This window comes from Monodelphis domestica, chromosome 4, assembly GCF_027887165.1.
Source record: "Monodelphis domestica isolate mMonDom1 chromosome 4, mMonDom1.pri, whole genome shotgun sequence".
NCBI classification, from domain to species: domain Eukaryota; kingdom Metazoa; phylum Chordata; class Mammalia; order Didelphimorphia; family Didelphidae; genus Monodelphis; species Monodelphis domestica.
Genome location: NC_077230.1, coordinates 355,686,175 through 355,706,035, shown reverse-complemented (window position 1 = coordinate 355,706,035; position 19,861 = coordinate 355,686,175). Strand labels below are relative to the sequence as shown.

At 40.0% G+C, this 19,861-nt stretch overlaps 2 protein-coding genes across 3 annotated transcripts in view; both read left to right on the top strand.

Moving 5' to 3' along the window:
- LOC100024663 (olfactory receptor 52B2-like) overlaps positions 1-19,861 on the top strand; it is a 66,325-nt gene that overhangs the window by 2,702 nt on the left and 43,762 nt on the right. The window lies entirely within an intron of this gene.
- On the top strand, positions 3,943-4,890 carry LOC107649036 (olfactory receptor 52B2-like). The gene has a single exon (XM_056825867.1). It carries the CDS (start codon positions 3,946-3,948, stop codon positions 4,888-4,890), a length of 945 nt encoding a protein of 314 aa, XP_056681845.1. The 5' UTR covers positions 3,943-3,945.

The following is a 19,861-nucleotide window of genomic DNA, read 5'->3' as shown; positions in this document are numbered from 1 at the left end:
ATTTACTAAATCATTCATTTGTTCACACATTCCTTTTCCCAGGCTCTCACTCTTTGCTTGGTGATGCTAAATTACTCTTTCCCACTAGGAATTTCGCCATCCTACATGGTTATAGTGGCTTCCCCAGTAGGTGCCTAATAAATATATCTTTCATTTTATTTATTCATTTACTTACTAATTCACTGAACCTTCTGTGCAAGTCTCAGGATCCTCAGAGCAGTCTTCAGTATGTAGTTTAGATGCTCAGGCTATCAGAAAGGAAAACCTTTCTGACTCCTGCTTACCTAGGCCAGTCTTTCAGTAGTTTCTGCCAAAGTGTTTGCTTTGTTCAGTGTGGATCCTGGAAGGGAAGACAGGTACAAAGCATTTATTAAATATCTTCTTTAGCAGGGCATTTTATGGTATATTCTGGGAATAAGACTATGAAATGAGAAATAATATATTGAATAGTGTGGGGTGGTGAAAGGAAGAGTAAGAAAAGGTCTCATGAGCAAGATGATCGCTGAGTTGAGCCTTAAAGGACAGATTTCAGGAGGTGAGGAGGGAACTGTTCCAAGGAATGGGCTTTAACTTTCATGAAGCCATGAATGGAAGAAGGAATCACAAGATGAGATCTTATCTTTGGGGAATAGCAAGTATCCCATTTTAGTTGGAACAGAGAAGGGATGGGCAGTATGGGGACTCATTCTTGAAAGCGAAACTGCAGTCATAATGTAAAGTCCTCTAAATGCCAGCAGAATTTATATTTTATTTGAGAACCAATAGGGATTCCTGGAAGAAATGAGTTAAGCCAAGGAGAGGGTGAATTCTGTATTGTGAATATCTGTTGTATTCAAAGCAAAGAAATTGTCCATCTTCATCATTATTATGTCTATCTGAAGTAATATCTGATTTCCTCATTTCGTTATGTGGACTAATTGTCTATCACTCCGAAGTGCAAAATACCTGGTGCTGGTTTTTATATCTCTATTTGTGATTTAACCAAGAAATCCATCTTTAGAGTTAAGGAAGTGGCTGTCACCATATTGCTCTCCTCTCCCTGGCCTTATACTTAGAAGTGTTTCCAGAAGTAGCAGCTCCAAGGAGAAGGAAGAGGCTTGACATTTTCTAGTTTCTGAGCCTAAGGTATGTCCCTTAACTCCCATACCCAGAGGGGATAGCAATTTCCCTCTTAGCAATATCCAAGGGCCATATCTTTCCCCTCCCTCTTCCATGATTTTTTATTCTCCTTCTACTCTTCTTCCTCTCTCCCATCAGCTTATTTAGCTTCTCATTGTTGCCTCTTTTCACCTTCAGGTCAACCTCTAAGAAGAAAATTCCTGTTGGGGGGTAGGTATGAAAGGACATTGCATTAGGATTTGGAGTATAAGGAGTGGGACCTTAGAGCTGGGAAAATGATCCTTGAGGAGACTTAGGGAGAAAAGAAAGAGAATGAAGCTCAGTGCTAGTTTGGAAGGTTTTATTTTTAATCATCTCTTATTCATTTATTTTCCTTAATCTTCAATCTCTATGCTTATACCTGCTTTATTTTAGTACTGGACCCTGACTTTTATTTGAGTGAGAGATGGAGTTCACATCATATCTCTCATCTTCACACCAGCATTTCTCTGTATCTTTACAATCCCTATTCTTCTCTCTTGCCTCTGAGCTAGAATTAGATATGCTTTGTTTTACTAACCTTTCTACCTGTGTCCTTGATCCAATCCCCTCCTTCTTTTTGACCCCATGTCTTATCTTTTTTATTTTCAGATATATATAGTCTCTCCTTCTCTAACATCCCCTTTACTTATGCCTTCAATCTCCTGAGTCCTACACAAAACCTCAAATAAGTTTTCATCAGATATTTTATTCCCTTATTTTTGTCTGATTTTTCTCTTTCCCTTCCCTGCTGTAATTCTTGCAAGAGCATCCCATATTTGCTGCCTCCATACTTTCTTGGAAAGACTTTAGGATTTGGAATCATTAGACAGGCTGGATGCTGTTCTGACATGGAAAACCTTTGGAACTTTGAGCAAGTCAGTTCCCCTCTCTGGGTCTCAGCTTCCTCCCTTGTGAAGTGACAGGGCTGTATCTCTTTTAGCCCTCAAGTTTGTAAACATTTTCTTTAATCATTATGGCTTAATTTTCTTCTTCATTGTCAATAAACATTCATGAAGTACTTACTAGGAGGTAGGTACTGTGCTAAACCCTGGGATATAAAGGGGAGCAGTCCTCCCTTCCTAAGTCTGCCTTTGCTGTCAAGGAGGAAAAGCCTTGTAACATGGTTGTTGCCCTCAGCAATCTATGGAGGCTCTTCTTTACAAGAAATGAATGGCTTCCTAATAACAGATGTCTATTAATAAATCCTAATGCACTCATGGCTTTTTATTAGTCCTCACTCTCTTTGACCTTTGTGAACAATTTAATGCTGATACATTGACAGTATCATTCTCTTACTTCTGGATACTTTGTCCTTCCTTGGCTTTAGTGACAATTGTGTCTCTGAGCTCTCTTTTTAGCTCTTGGCTCTTAGATTAAAAAATACATACATTTTAATTACCATGACTTTGCCTTTTCTATGAGCATTCCTTCTCTGTCCTCATTGGATCCTATGGATTAAATAATTAATCAAACATTTGGTCAGTTTAGTGTGTGTAAAAAAATTGTTCTTGCTCCTAAATGGAATCATTCCAGTAAATTTTATCCTTCAATTTCTTTTCCCCTCCTCTTTATTCCCCCCTCCCCCCCAACAAACTTCTTTATGTCTGTAGATTCAAGAATGTATTAGCATATGATTCTTAAGTCTCTTCCTGTGTCTAGGTGGTAGAGTAGGGTAAGTGTAAGACCTGAAGTCATAAAAACCTGAGCTGGAATCTTGCTTGAGGAGGATTTTGAGGAAGGTTTGTTTTTGATTCTCAGATGAGAGAAAACCTAACCTGGACTCCAAGGCTTCATCTTTGGAGAGTGATGGTCTTACGCGATAATAGAGTCAATTTTCTTACACAAGAGGTTATGATTCTGTATGATATTGTTTATGATACTCAGCGAGGAAGATAATCTCATAAGAATTTGCTGCTCATCGTCTGTATATCCAAATTGTGCTAAACCTTGGTCAGGTGTAAGGTGTAAGGAAGTGGATACAGAGAAAATATGACTCAGTCACCATCTTCATGGTTCTCTCTGCCCATCTGAAATGGGGAGTGATACAGTGAAATAATATGTTTAATATAACTAAGCTTCATGAATGTGCAGGATAAATATGATACGCATAATCCAAAAGAGGAGAGATAAGTCTGGAGTTAACTGAGCATGCTTCATAGAGCATGTAGGATTGGGCTAATCTTTCTCTCTCTCTCTCTCTCTCTCTCTCTCTCTCTCTCTCTCTCTCTCTCTTTCTGTGTGTGTGTGTGTGTGTGTGTGTGTGTATGTGTGTGTGTGTGTGTGTGTGTGTTTAAACAGGAGAAATGTAGACCTGAAGGAAGAATAAGCATGATGTGTCTGGAAGTGGAGAGTAGTAGTGTGGGACCAGATTTCAGAGGGTCTTGGAAATCAAATGGAGGGGCTTAAAATTAGGTAGCCAGTGTGGATTTGTAATCAGGCTATTATAATGATTTATGTGGATGAGGCCGGGGTGGCTCATGGAGCATTTAGCTAATCACACACAAATAAAAATTCTGTGGGGAGCACACATGTTTTGCTATGTATCCGTCTGTCTCAAATGAGAGCCTTTGGGTCTTTCACAACTATCACTGTGACCTGCAAATATTTATTGAATTTTCATTTTTGAATCATACTTTGAGAGAACAGAAGTTAAGTCAGGTCATAGTAACCTATTTCATTTCTCACACTCTCCTTTTCCCTAATATAGGTGAGGAGGACTTCTTCAAAGAGGTGGACCAGGATTAAGCTCCTCAGCTGCTTCTTCAGTCTGCCTTTGGTTTCAGGGAGGAGAAGCCACAATCCAACATGATGGATGTCAATGACACCATCTTCCATCCTGCTGTGTTTGTTCTGCTTGGCATCCCAGGCCTAGAGAGGTACCACATGTTGATTTCCATTCCCCTTTGCTTTATGTATGCAACTGCAGTGTTGGGGAACAGTGTCCTGATTCTGGTCATTGTCACTGAGCGCAGCCTCCATGAGCCCATGTACATGTTTCTCTCCATGTTGGCTGGCACTGACATTCTACTCTCCACTACCACTATACCCAAAGCCTTGGCTATCTTCTGGTTCTGTTCCCGGGACATCACCTTTGATGCTTGTGTAGCTCAAGTCTTCTTTGTCCATGTGATGTTTGAAGGGGAATCAGCCATCTTGCTGGCCATGGCATTTGATCGATATGTAGCTATTTGTGACCCACTGAGATATTCAGTAATTTTGACATTGCCTGTTGTGGGGAGAATGGCTTTAGCCATTGTTGTTCGGAGCTTCTGCATCATCTTCCCTGTCATTTTCCTGCTAAAGAGATTACCCTTCTGTAGGACCAATGTGATTCCCCATTCATACTGTGAGCACATTGGGGTGGCTCGACTGTCCTGTGCTGACATCACTGTCAATATATGGTATGGTTTCTCTGTACCCATGGTTATAGGGATCACTGATTTGGTACTCATTGCAGTGTCCTATACCCTGATCCTCCGTGCCATCTTTCGGATGCCCTCTCAGGATGCCAGACACAAGGCCCTCAGTACCTGTGGCTCCCACATTTTTGTCATCCTCACATTTTACTTCCCATGTGTCTTCAGTGTACTGACTCACCGTTTTGGACACAATATTCCACTCCATGTACACATTCTATTTGCGAACCTCTATGTGGTGATGCCTCCCATGCTCAATCCCATTGTTTATGGGGTGAAGACAAAGGAGATCAGAGAGGCTGTGACCCACCTTTTCATCAGAATCAAGAAATGATTTTCCTTCACCCCAGTAGGCTGAGGTCTCCTTGGTCACATTCTTCAGCAACAATTCCCCCCCCCCCCCCCAAGAAGTCAAAGATAAAATGAATCTCTCTGATCTGGAGATACTTACCCTTTTGGCCATTTTCCTTATAATTCTTTTCATTCTTCCAAGAGATTATTAAGAGTTGTTATGTACATAGTCTTGCCTTAGGAATTATGGGTAACAAGTGAATTAAATGGATTTCTTACTTTCTAAAACTAAGCTCTGGGTTCTTATCCTGACTTTGATGCTTTTCAATTCAGTGACCCTAGACAAATCATTTAAATCTTCTGAGTTTCTTTATGTATAAAATTAAAATAAGGATACTTTTTTAGTATGTTTTTTGAAATTCTTGATTGACATTAATATTTATAATTGTTGAATGAGAAATTTGCATTCCTGACATTTTCAGAAGTTTCCTGAACATGTTATTTTGTATTTTCAAAATATTTTATTTATCTATTTTAAAATGTGTAGCAGTCCAGCCCATAGGTATTATGGAGAGACAAGGATTGTGAGTGAGCACATGGCCATCCTGCGTATGGCAAAGAGCTCTATTTCCAGCGTGACTGAAGTTTATGCGCGAAACCTTGCTTTCCTTTGTCTCAGAGTATAATAACCCCACCTTCACCTTGTCATAGGTTGCAATTATCCAATGGCAATACGCCAGGTAACTCATCCATATATATTGAGGTATCATGTAACTGATCAATATGTATTGAGCTCATTTGTATATCAAAGAGAATAAAATGAGCAAGTCACAGTCAGCCCGCCCACTTGGAGGACACCGGCAGGTTTGCAAAGGAGCACCTTCTCCCCTTTCTCTCTCCTCTCTATCTTTCTCCCTGAGGCCTGGTCTTTAGGCCAGGCCTTCCTTCCTTCCTTCCTTCGTTCCTTCCTTCCTTCCTTCCTTCCTTCCTTCCTTCCTTCCTTCCTTCCTTCCTTCCTTCCTCTCTCTCTCTTTCTTCCAATGCTAATACCTAGCATTATCTACCTCCTTTAGTTTCTGATCTCCTTTCCTACTGAGCTAGCATTATCCTCTGACCAGTGCAGTGTTAAATTGAGACCATTGGATGGGAATAGCCTGAATTAGTAACCACCAGTGGTCGGGGCAGGCTGTGGCTCCCGAAAATCAATAATTGATTACTGACTCAATTATTTACATCTCTAAAGTCGGCTCGTTCACGCCCTTCGCGGGATCTAAAACTTCTATCCTGTTTCTATCTTCTCTCCTTGAAACCTCTTGCGGGCCGGGAGGCTTCATCTGGCGCCCAACATGCCAAGTCTCGAACCTGGTACTTTCTTGTGGCATTCTATCCTTGTTTCTCACAGCAGTTGGGAGGGCTAGCCCCAAGATGCGAAGGATTTCTCAGGCTAGGTGGAACAGAGCGAGAGGACGATCCCTTCGGGTCTGGCCAATAGAAGGTGAGTAGTTCTCAGAGATGGGCTTGACCATTTCCTCCCATGCAGGTTACATACGACTCCTCATGTCGTTGGTTGAACAGGAAGGTAGGAAGGTCTCCAAAGCGCAGATCAAAGCCTTGCTAAAGGTAATTCAAAACGCTTTCCCAGGATTTCCGTCTATGGGAACGCTAGAGGTTGCACAATGGGACCGGATCGGTCAAAGCTTGAAAGACTATCAAAAGGAAGGTAACAGAGTCAGGAAAATGGTATTTAACACCTGGTCAATTATCAGAACTATTCTAGAGGATTTGGCTATTCAAACATCTAATGCAGGGGAGAAGGAAACTCCACAGATTCCACAGAGAAAGCAGGATCTCAAACCCACTGCTCCTGAGGCGACTGATGGGGGAGGGGAAGGAGAGTGTTCCGCATGCTCTAGGGATCCTCCAGAGGCCCCAGGCTATACTTCTAAGGGGAGTGATACAAAGGAGTCATTTGCAACTCCAAAGCTGTATCCCTCTTTAGACAATCAGGCTCCTCCACATTCCCCTCCCCCCCAGACTACAGGTTGGCTTCACGAGCCTCTCTCGTGGCCACCCCGCCCCCACCGTGCTCACCTGAGGTTTCTAAGCCTGGTTCACTCAGGAATGAGCCGATCTCGCCTACTCAAAAAGGCAAGGAGGACATTTCTGCTTTCCCAGTCAGGTATATAGAGGACCCTGAGGATGCCAACAGACGCATTGCTCAGCATAAGCCCATAGACTGTAAGGTCTTGAAAATGCTCAGAAGCAGCGTATCAAAAAACGGGGCAATCGCTCCATTCACATTAGCGCTCCTCAGCAATCTGACCCAGCAGACACTCACCCCAGCTGACTGGTACCTGGCAGCCGAGTCCGCCCTCAGCGGAGGTGACTATTTGACCTGGAAGCTGAAATTCCATGATCTATGTTCCCTGCAGGCCTCCGAGAACAGGCAGGCAGGAATCAATGTGCCCTTTGAACAATTGGTAGGACAAGGAGAATTTGAACCTATTGCTAGGCAAATTACAGCGACAGAGCAGGTTTTTAACCAGATAGCCAGTGCTGCCACTAGGGCATGGAGAGCCCTACCTGGGAAGGATTCTGAGAGCCTGTACACAGAGATTATCCAAAAGCAAAATGAATCTTTTGCTGACTTTGTGGATAGGCTCAGTACAGAAGTCCGAAGACATATTCCTCAGGAAGAGGCAGCTAAGGTTCTCATTAGGGACCTTACTTTTTTAAATGCTAATGAACAGGCCAGAAGAGCCTTAGCTCCCATTAAAGCTACAGGAACCCTGACAGATTTTTTGAGAGCATGCCAAGACATAGGCATGGGTGAGACACGAACTGTTTTAACAGTACGTGAGCAGCCGAGAATGCCTAAAGGGCAATGCCATGCGTGTGGCAGGAGAGGCCACTATCGTAGAGCATGTCCAAATAAAAGAACAGGAAAGGCTCTGGATATCTGCCCCAAATGCGGAAAGGGTAGGCATTGGGCTTCTGAGTGCAGAGCTGGCAATAAGCGACGTCTTCCCAACACAGGGTCTAACACCCAGTTAAACTAGACTTCGGGCCAGCCTTGAGCCCAGGAGTAAATCAGGGCAGAACCATGAAGTTTTCTTTTCGATTCCCTATAATTGCAACCGAAAGCATAGTATTAAAAGAGAAGTCAGAGCCTACTTGGATTCCAGCTAGCTTTCGTTTTCCAGTACCTCAAGGTGTTAAAGGGTTAATACTAGGCAACCCTGAACTCATTGGGAAAGGTTTAGAAATCTTTCCCACATTGTTTCAGGATAAGGAGACAAATGGGCTCCACATCCTGGCTGCTGCAAAGCCAGCATTTTGCATTTCAAAGGACACTAATCTAGCTTACCTGACCATATTCCCTGAGGCTGATTTTTCTCTAAAGAGCTAGCTTCAAAAAAGCAGCTCTGACCCCACAGCGCACGTATTGTTTTGGTCTCAAAAAGTGACTCAGGATAGGATGGTAATGTCTTTGTTTGTAGAAGACAGGGTTATTTCAGGTATTCTGGACTCTGGAGCAGACATCTGGGTTATCTCTGCTATGGATTGGCCAGAATCATGGGAAGTCATTGAACCTCACCAGAAGTTAATAGGCATAGGCACTCCTGAGCATATTCTCCAATCAGCTACTACTTTATCGTGGTCTGATAGTGATGGACATAGAGGTATATTTAAACCTTATGTGTTAGATATTGCCCAGTCTCTATGGGGCAGGGAGGTGATGTCCGCAATGAACATAACATTGACCACATCGGACAAAATGCACTCAGAATTTGTGGGTGCGGCAAGCTTCGCCCTGCTATTTGCTGACCCTCTCACATGGTTAAATTCCAAACCCATTTGGATTAACCAATGGCCTATATCTAAGGAGAAATTAGTACATTTAGAGGCCATAATACAGGAACAATTAAGCTTAGGTCACATACGAGAATCAAACAGTCCCTGGAACACACCGATTTTTCTGGTGCCAAAGAAGGCAGGGAAATGGAGGCTAGTCCATGATCTTAGGAAGATCAATGAGCAGCTAGTGGACATGGGGACAAGGCAACCGGGATTACCTTCCCCGGGTCCGATTCCCATAAACTGGAATCTGATAGTTATAGATTTGAAGGATTGTTTTTTCAATATCCGCCTGTCCCCCCAAGATTGTCACAGATTCGCATTCTCTGTGCCCTCAATAAATTATAGTACTCCTTTCAAAAGGTTCGAATGGCTCTGCTTGCCACAGGGCTTGCGTATAAGCAGCTGTTTATGCCAGAAATATGTAGCTAATGCCCTAGAAAAGGTTAGACATAAGCATGCAAAATATCACATAATCCAATATGTGGATGACATTCTGTTAGCGGCGCCATCTAGTGGCGAGGTGGAGATATTGCTCACAGACGCCACCAAAGCTTTAAGGGCGGCAAATCTGGTAATCTCTAAGGAAAAGATTCAAACCACGCCCCCTTACAAGTACCTAGGAACGCTAGTGTGTGATCAAGAGATCCGACCACAGAAAATTGAGATTCGTAGCGATTCCCTGAATACGTTGAACGATTTCCAGAAATTGTTAGGTGATATTAATTGGCTCAGACCTTTCCTAAAAATCTCTACAGGACAGTTAGAAAACCTCTATGCCACTTTAAAGGGAGACGCTACTTTATCATCCCCTAGAACACTTTCTCCCAAAGCGGAGGAGGAGTTAAAGGCAGTGGAAGAAGCTGTGTCAAAAGCCAGATTGTATAGAATTGATCCATCATTACCCTTAATAGCATCTGTTCTATAGACAAGGTATACTCCCACAGGTGCTTTGCATCAGGGTCAACACATCATAGAATGGATTCATTTAGCCAATCAGCAAACTAAATCCCTCACTAGCTATCTAGAACTTATCATTTTACTGATAACTCAGATCAGAAAAAGGGCAAGACAATTAACTGGCATAGATCCTAGTACAATTCATGTTCCCGTAACAAGAGAGCAAGTTCAGAATTTATTTGCACAGTCTTTGCCATGGCAAATTGCTTTTGCAGATTATACAGGCCAGATTGATAATCACATTCCTGCTAATAAGATACTACAGTTTGTGAAATTGACTCCTATTATTTTTCCAAGAATGACATCCATGCATCCTCTTGTAGATGCTGTGAACGTTTTTACAGATGCATCAAAACATGGGAGAGCAGGGGCTGTAGTCCAGGATAGCACAATGTTATTAGACACTACTTATGGCTCTTCACAAAAGGCTGAATTAGCTGCAGTTCACAGTGTACTAAGGGATGTAGTACAAGCTTGCAACATAATTGACACATATTCAAGGGTCATATGGGCCACGGCACAAACGGGAGAGAAAGTTTCTCATGTCATTACACAATTGCTGGAAGCATTTGCTCATTTGGGCATTCCAAATCAGATAAAAACTGACAATGGTACTGCATACACCAGCAAAAGGTTTGCAGAATTTTGCAAATTGTGGAATATAAACCATAAAACTGGAATTCCAGGTAACTCCACTGGTCAAGCAATAGTGGAGAGAGCTAACAGGACTCTCAAGAACCAGATACAAAAACAGAAAGGAGAGTACCTGACAATTTATGAGGGTGATATCTCTAAACCCAAACCTGTTATTCCTAACAAATTGTTAAGGATGGTACTTTTAACTCTCAATCATTTCTCCATCCCAGAAGGGCTGAAGGCTACACCTATGCAGACGCATTTTGAGTGTCATGATACAATGGACACGGTGCAGCAGCCCTCGGTTTTTTGGAGATTGCCAGGAGACAAAGATTACAAAGGTCCAAACAGACTAATAACAATGGGTCGAGGCTATGTTTGTATTTCCACAGATAATGGAGAGATCTGGACTCCCAGTAAGCACCTCAAACCGTGGAAGGGACCGCTTCCAGATGCACGGGGAGCAGAGGAACAGGCTCACCAGTCCAGCACCGCACCGGCTGCCTGAGACCAGGACGAGAAGCAGACGAGCATCGCTGCTGTCTCCAGTTAGCTACCTGATGGTCAAGCGCAGGGCACCGAGATCGAAGGCAACACTGGTGAATGCACACACTCTGAACACTGACATTACATTTACTTTGATGACAGTCACTATTTTGACATTGCTGAACATTTGTCAGGCTGAAGTCTACTGGTCCATCGTGCCCAAGCCTCCTAACTTGGATGGACAAGCCCCCTCTGGTATATGTTAACAACACGGACTGGCTACCACACCCTATTCTAGCCAAACGTGTTCCTCTAGAGTCTGAAGGAGCTTTGTACAACTATTCAGGATCTACTGCGTATCCTCCATTTTGTATATCTTTTAGAAATTCGTTTATTGGTAATTCTTTCTGTGTACCATGCAGGCAACAAGCATGGATTGTCAAAAATGCCACTGACAACAGTTATGTGGGAATTGGCATGGGTATAATAGGAAAGGGAGATGAGTCACCATGTAAAGCGTTTAAATCTAAACACGCAGCTAACAAGTACCTATGTCCAAATCAGATAGGTACGGTGTCCAAGGACTTGCCATGGACAGATTGTTCTGTCCAAGTTCCCAGAAAGGTTAAGATGCCGGCAACCACAGACTTTAACGTTTACAATTGGGCACCCAGGTTACGCTGTGGTCGCTCCGAACAACTGACACGGTTAGACAAATACACTGACTATGAGAAATGGCACATGCCCTGTCAGGATTTTCAGAAAATTGAGGACTTACTAGAAATGGACATGGCTGGTGCTAGACTTGCTATTGAAGCAGGTCCTATACAGAACACACAGTGGAAGATAGTGGCTGCCACGCAGCCAGTATACAAGTTTAAGTCAAGGTGAAAAACTCAGGACTTGATCTTGAGTATGACAATCGCATTAATGCCACTGCATGTGTTTTTGCTCCTTATGTAATGCTAGTGGGTAATAGCCTTCGAATTTCTAAGAATGAGCAAGGTCTATATGAGATCAACTGCACTAAGTGCCACCTCCATCAATGCCTTAGTCCTAAACACCAAGATTCATATGTTGCCATTATGTATCATCCGCCTTTAATGTGGTTACCTGTCAATTTGACAGAGACTTGGGCATCTACGCCTACTGTGCATATTGTTCAAAAGGCATTTAACATGGTTATACACAGGTCCAAGAGAATGGTCTTGGCAGTTGTAGGAGCCGTAGTCTCAGTAATTGCCATGATCACATCATTAACCACGGCAACAATGGCATTAACTTCCTCTATCCAGAATCATGAGTTCATACAGGAAGTGGTGTCTAACTCTTCCAAATTATGGCACACTCAGCAGAGTATTGACTTAGCTTATAGAGATGAGCTGGACAGTCTAAACGATGCTGTGTTTTGGTTAGGTAAAGAGGTTGAAGCTTTAAACACAAGAATTACTTATCCCTGTCATTACAATCAAACGGGTTATTGTATTACTCCGTTGCCATATGATAATGTGTCATATGAATGACAACTGGTCGTTCAGCACATCAAGGGTGCTTGGGGAAGTCATAACAGCACTTTGGACATTATTAAGTTGCAACAGCAGATCAACAGATTAGACCAAATTGTATATGAGAATGAAGCTGCAAATATAGCTGCAAATTGGGAAGCAACTTTATCTTCCCTAGATCCTCAGAATTGGTTTGGTGGAGCTAACTTAACCAGCATTGGTACTATCATTTTGTTCATATTATTGGCTATTGGTTTGATTATACTTTGCAGCAGAAGCTGCAAAAACAGAGCCTACATTCAAGGCATACTGCCAGAATTGGCACGGTCTTATCACACTCGGCAATTGGTGCCTGAAAATGTTGAATTGAACACGACCGATCTATGAAAGACCTGAGTGTCATGATATTTTGCATTCCAATCTTTGCTATATACTGAGTATGTGAAGGCATGTTTGCTGTGTCACATGTCTGTCCCTCCTGAATTGTTCAGAGAGGATGTTTTTCTTTAAAGGGATCTCTCCCAACACACAAACAAAAAGAAAAGGGAGAGGAATCTTATAGAGATCGGTATTTCTAAGGAATCTTACAGAGATCAGTATTTTACTCTAAGATCAGTATTTATATTTTTAGAGGACACTTTTTAAAGTCACTTTTGATTAATCAACCTTGATTTTTTCTTTTACACTATTAATGCCAGAACTTTGAGTACAAAGAAGGTACTGTTAATGCTCTGATCCAGAATTATGAAGGTGCAAAGATTTCTAGAATTACAGTCACCTTACAGTCGGTAAACATGAGAACATGACAGCAATTGTTAATTTTCAGTTGACCATTCTGGAGAGTGATGTCTGATTGCATGCAACGGGAATCATAATGAATCTTTCATTATGGACCAGACAGCCTCAGCCACGATTATTCACTTTCCATATGAAATGGAGGTTTGAGGTTGGGAAATGCAGAGACATGGCGTACTGACTCCCTCAGTCGCTGGATGTCCTGGCATCGTCCTACCAACCAGTTTCTTAGGTGGCGGGCATCTGGCAGTGAGCACGAATAGATCCCAAAGATGTAGAATCAGTTCAAAAGAAGGAAAGCAGTTATCCTTCGGGTCCAGAGGAGGTCAGTTTTGCTAATCATGATGAGATCTGACAGCTTCTCATGGTTCTGACTGGTGAAGAGTGACGTGGTTAACTGAAGCACCTATCTTGTCAGCCAGAGAACTTCTACCTCATGAAACCAGGATCAGTGTTATGGAAATTATTTTTCTTTTTGACATTTTTATATCTTATATAGTTATTTTTTTAAGTAGATAGATAGAAAGAAAGTTCATCCTTGATTTTTATATTTGAGTTTTATAATCTGGTTTGGTTTTCTCACTTTGAATCGTTGTGATTGTGCACCAGTGTGTTTATATTTAACATGTGTTGGGTTACATTTTGATATTACACTATTCATTTGAGTGTAAAACAAAAAGGGGGAGATGTAGCAGTCCAGCCCATAGGTATTATGGAGAGACAAGGATTGTGAGTGAGCACATGGCCATCCTGCACATGGCAAAGAGCTCTATTCCCAGCGTGGCTGAAGGTTAGGTGTGAAACCTTGCTTTCCTTTGTCTCACTCTCCCGAGAATAATAACCCCACCTTCACCTTGTCATAGGTTGCAATTATCCAATGGCAATACGCCAGGTAACTCATCCATATGTATTGAGGTATCATGTAACTGATCAATATGTATTGAGCTCATTTGTATATCAAAGAGAATAAATGAGCGAGTCACAGCCAGCCCGCCCACTTGGAGGACACTGGCAGGTTTGCAAAGGAACACCTTCTCCCTTTTCTCTCTCCTCTCTATCTTTCTCCCTGAGGCCTGGTCTTTAGGCCAGGCTTTCCTTCCTTCCTTCTTCTCTCTCTCTTTCTTCCAATGCTAATACCTAGCATTATCTACCTCCTTTAGTTTCTGATCTCCTTTCCTACTGAGCTAGCATTATCCTCTGACCAGTGCAGTGTTAAATTGAGACCATTGGATGGGAATAGCCTGAATTAGTAACCACCAGTGGTCAGAGCAGGCTGTGGCTCCCAAAAATCAAAAATTGATTACTGACTCGATTATTTACATCTCTAAAGTCGGCTCGTTCATGCCCTTCGTGGGATCTAAAACTTCTATCCTGTTTCTATCTTCTCTCCTTGAAATCTCTCATGGGCCGGGAGGCTTCAAAATGAAATATAAATCCTTTTTTGTGCTTGCTATAATAAATGTTTCATAGATTTAAAAAAAGTCCTTAATATCATGGATATGTCTTCAATTAAAATATATTTGGCAATGAGCTAACTGATTTTCTTAATCTTTCTTAGAATGTTTACAAAATTCTTTGTGCATTAAACACATTATTTTGGATACTTAATAAAATGTTCTTAATCAATAAGAAACAGTAATTTTAGTAATCTTAACAAAGAATTCTTCCCTAGCATAAATAATATAATCAATGCAAAATGCCAATGAACAATATTGAGTAGTATTGGAATATCATAACATTCAGAATATTAGGAAAGTTAACAACATTATATAATGATATTATACTTTAAGTCTTGTTATATTAGTTTAGTGATAATAAGTAGAGAAGTAAGTTCCTTGAGGCATCAGGGAGTTTCATTTGGTGGAGTTAGAATCCCCTAGAGTCAGAAATCTTTTTAATCCTCATATTCAATAAATATTTTATTTTTTAATAACAAGAGTCTCTTTAGTGTCCTTGTGCCTGGCCCTGAAGAGAAGTTCACTTATGATCTTCACTTCACTGATATAATCTGAAGACACTTTGTGAGCTCAGCAAGCAGAGTATCTAAATCAGTTTATAATCCATAATCAAGAGGTTGCCTTTTAGTTTTACAGTTTGCCATTTCTTTTTACAATTACACAGAATGATTTGTTGAAATTGCCAATTTAAGGATTTAATTGTCCTTCTAAAATTTGTTGTTTCTTGGAATTTCATTTAGAGTATTTGCATAAAGCATAATATACATAGAAACTTATTCATATTCATTTTCTTTTGCTTGGAGCAGACAGAGCAAAGAATATATACTCATGCCATGGTAATAGTTATGCACTAGACTGATTATACCATGAAAATTTCTGTTTTATTAGCTCTTATTTCAGTTCCTAGAAATGTAGCCATTATTTTTTGCTCCATTTGCCAATATTTCCTGATCTTGCCTTTGCCTTGATTCAGGTGGATTACTTTGAGCAAGTAACTAATCTATATTGATTATCAACAGCTAATTCTCAAAGTGGAATTGTTATTGGTGAAGGAATTGTGAGGATTAGGATGTCAAATGAATAACTGAAGGAATTGAGTGAACCATACTGACTCTATTTCATGACTTAATTTTTGAGCTAGTTTAGTTTCTATTTCTTACTCTATTCTGCGTCTAATCTAATTTCTGTCTTTGGAGAAAATTTTATTTGATTGTAGGGGTTGGGAGAAAATGATATTGTGTTGTTTGAATCTAGCCCTACTGTGTGGCTGGAAACCTGGATCATCTTTACCTGTTGTTTAGAGTCTAAGGATCTAATTTATTCTGACAAGAAAATCAGTCAGATCCAAATACTGATGCAAGAGATTATCTGACAGTTGTGACCTCAAGCAATCTCTAAATCCTATCTGAAAAGTGTCCCTGTACTGATCAATCAGTTATTGTTTCCATGTTATTTTGGTTGTTTACAGTCATTTAGAGGAGTGGGACCCTTCTTACTTTTTTCTGTATTCAAGAGACTGTATCAGTTTTCTCTCCCCCTTCCAAGTTGAAAAGTACCTAATCTTTCCTCCAATTAGAAATCAGATTACCTAATGCTTCATCTTGGTTAATTGTTTCCTTTTAATTAATCAGCATTATGTGAGACTTAAAAGAGTGGATGCCCTAAACTGTAACAGTTAAAAGAATGGGAGCCATAAACTATTATAATTAAAATGGTTGATCTTGTAAACTGTAGTGAGTTAAAATGGTGGAAGATATAAATTATGATAGATATAAGAGAGGGTGAGTAAATTTGACTGCTGAAAATATGTTTCACTACAGTGTCTTGGTTTTAAATCAAATATAAGGTGGTCATCAGGGAATATATTCCCAAATTATGAATATGCCCAAGTCAACTGGGTTTTATAGAGAATTTAATTAATAATACAATGAGGAATTAAAGAAAGAGAGAAGGAGAGAGAAAAGGAATTAATGACAAAAGAATAGGTCGGCCCAGGGCAGGCCTGGCCAACCCAGGCCTAAACCTTAAGGGAGAAACCAGTCAGTTATCACTCACCACAAGATTTGTCTTAAGCAAGGATGTCTGGGGAACAGTCTTCCCAGAGGGAGTTCCAACCAGAGTCAGCCTCCCAAGGGACTTCTTCTCAAGAGATCTTCAAAGGGCCTCCTTCAAAAGGATCTATCTCCAAGGATCCTATCTCCAAGGATCCAAGGATCTCCAAGCCTCTCCAAGCCTCCAAGGATCCCTTGCTCAAGAGATTCCTTTTCTTATATAGGCGGTTTTTTCCTATGTCACCTCCCCTAAGTTCTTCCATCTACCAATCACTGTAGATGTCTCCTAAAGGACAGCCCATCTGAATTCCAGCTAAGTCGACTAATCTCCTCAGTAAGTCTGAACCAGAGAAAATGCTGCTGTGTCGACTAATCCCCTCAGTAAATCTGAACCAGAGAAAACACAGCTGAGTCGACTAATCTCATTAAGAGAAAACCTGCCCGACCTTTTTAGATATCTAGCATCCCATTGTATCAATTCTAAAAACAGGCATGGCTCAAAGAACTCCCTGCCTCATCATAAGCATGGGTCCAAGTCCCTTCATTGTTTAGCAAGGAGTTTTCTCCCCTAAAGCAGTCTTAAGTACAGGTGGAGTAGAGGTCCTCCCATAGCAAGGAGTTTTCTCATCAAAATGGGGAATGTTCCCAGTCCAATGGGGAAATTTTTAACATTCACAAGTCTGAGAAATTTCAAGGTTTACAATTATTTGAGTAATTGCTTTTAATATAAGTATAAGAAGTCTGCTTTTCCTTTGCATTTAGTGTCTAGTCATAAGCTGAGGAAGGGATCTGATCCCTATTTGTTAGACAATCGGCATGAATTTCTTAATAAATGGAAATGCTTGGAAGCTCAGGCCTTTGTTCTTCAGTCATCTCATCTTTCATTCACTTCATTGGTCTTTTGCAGTCCTCTACTGGTCTTGTGACTACTTAGTTTCTTGCTATTGTCAGCTTCTGATCTTCATCTTTGTGGAGTACCTTCTGGTAATTGCTAGTCCTGCCTGTGAGCGTGAAGTGGCTAGAAAGCCTGTTTCTGATAAAGGCAAGCTATCAGTGATGGAAAAAGAGTTACAAATGGACAGAATATGTCTTTGTTTATTTATAACCTATGGGGATTGCATTTGTAGAACCTATTGCATTTGCTCAAAGGAGGTAGGGTCTCATTGGCTATTTTTCATTTCCAATATGTTATGAAAAATTATGAAGTAAAACAAAAGATGTTATCAAAGAAATATACCAGGAAAAATGAAGAATGATATATAAATATGGAAAGTGACACATAATGACAGCTAATGTGCTACATTGGGAATAGTCACACCAATGACATAATAGATTAACTTGATCATTTGAATATTGTTCTAGACAGGCTTTATGGATAAAGAAGGAGGAAGTAAGCATAAGGGCCATAAATCAAAAGCCACAAGTTTTGAATAGGCAGAAATTAAAAATAAATAATGAAGAGAATGAAGGAAAGAAATTCTTTCTAGAAAAAAGGCATAGGATATGAGATTTAAAAATATGACAAAGTAGAAGGGGAAAGCAGAAGAAAGATTTTGCTCAACTCTTAAGTGAGAGGTAAAAGGGAGGAAGAATTCAATAACTGGACTACAGCAGGAAAGAAAAAGAACTAATAAGCAAAACTTCTAGGAACTGGGGAATGGGGCTTAAGAATGAGAAGAAGAGATTTGGTGGTAATAGAGACATTTTAAAATAAATTAAGCTAGAATAACCAAAGCAGACAAATTACTCAGTTTATAAATGAAGAGAAGAAAATCATATTTTGTAAAATATATTAGAGACAAATGAAAGAAAGTATAAATCCTACTCATTATTTCTAATGTAATAGGTTAAACAATGCAAGAAAGTGAAAAATTGAGAAAGGACAATGAAACAAAACTGTATAATTTTTGTATACAAGAATATGTAGCCTATAAATAACATATTAAAAAACATATACAAAATAAAAATGAGGAGGTGAAAAAAATTGCCTCTGCATCAAGTGAATCCCCAAATTCGTGAACTGTAATAATGAAAATCAAGGTAAAAACTAGCATTCAAAACTCATAGAAAGATAAACAAAATGATATATTTTGAAAGAATTATAGCTTCCAAACCAATACCAATATTGAATATGTATGTGCCAAATGTCTTAATGTGGAAATTCATAAGGGAACATTTTTTCTTGCTTTTTTGCTTTTTTGTTCTCTCTCTCTCTCTCTCTCTCTCTCTCTCTCTCTCTCTCTCTCTCTCTCTCTCTCTCTCTCTCTCTCTTTCTTTCTCTTTCTCTTTTTCTCTTTAATTTTTCCTTACCCCAAACTGCTCATATATTAAGCCACAGAGTATTGCAAACAAATATAAAAGAGGGAAAATACAAAAAGAGGAACATGGTATTCCAGATAGTGTATGAGATTTGAAGTCAGAATGATATGAATCAGTTAAAATCTTTCTTCACATAAGTATTAGCTATATGACTGAATAAGTAACTTAATCTCTTTGGTCTCAATTTCTCCATATAAAAAAGCAAGGGGATAATATCCAAGGTCCCTTAACTTTGTAAATCAATGATCCTATAATCCTATTGAGATATGGATCATAGTTCTTGTTTTTTTCTTGAATCTCCCTTTGGGGGGATGACATTGTTTGTAGTTACTCAAATTCTCTGAATCTTGATTTTCCTCATCTCTAAAAGAACATTAAAAGACTTAAAGTTCCTCCCTACATGGTTGTTGTGAACTTGAAAGTGATTGTGTTAAATGGTTTACCAACTTTAAAAATACTATATAAATATCAGTTACTGGCATTACCATTGCTATTCCTGATTTAATATTTTGAAAATAAAACTATTTCTGATTTTTTTCATTCTCTTTGGAATATTCTTATTAAGGTATTTTAAAACTTGCTTTCTTAGTTCCTTTAAAAAATGTTTCACCTCCATGTATGAACTGGAAGAACCTCTATGAACTGATACAGTGTGAAATGAACAGAATCAAGAGAACCTTGTACACATAAAGTGAAACATTTTGGAATGATCCAATGTAATGGACTTTACTACAAGTAGTGATGTGATGATCCATGACAATCCTGAGGGATGTATGAGAAAGAATGCTATCCATAGAAACACAGAAGAAAAACATATAACTTATCACTTGTTTATATAGGTACCTGGTTTGGGGTTGTGGTTTTAAAAGATTGCTCTATTGCAAAAACGAACAATATGGAAATAGGTATCAAGTGATAACATTTGTATAACCCAGTGGAATTGCTTG

Bases quoted from the DNA above. Each gene is read 5' to 3' on its own strand.
- LOC107649036 (XM_056825867.1), top strand. From the start codon at position 3,946: ATGATGGATGTCAATGACACCATCTTCCATCCTGCTGTGTTTGTTCTG.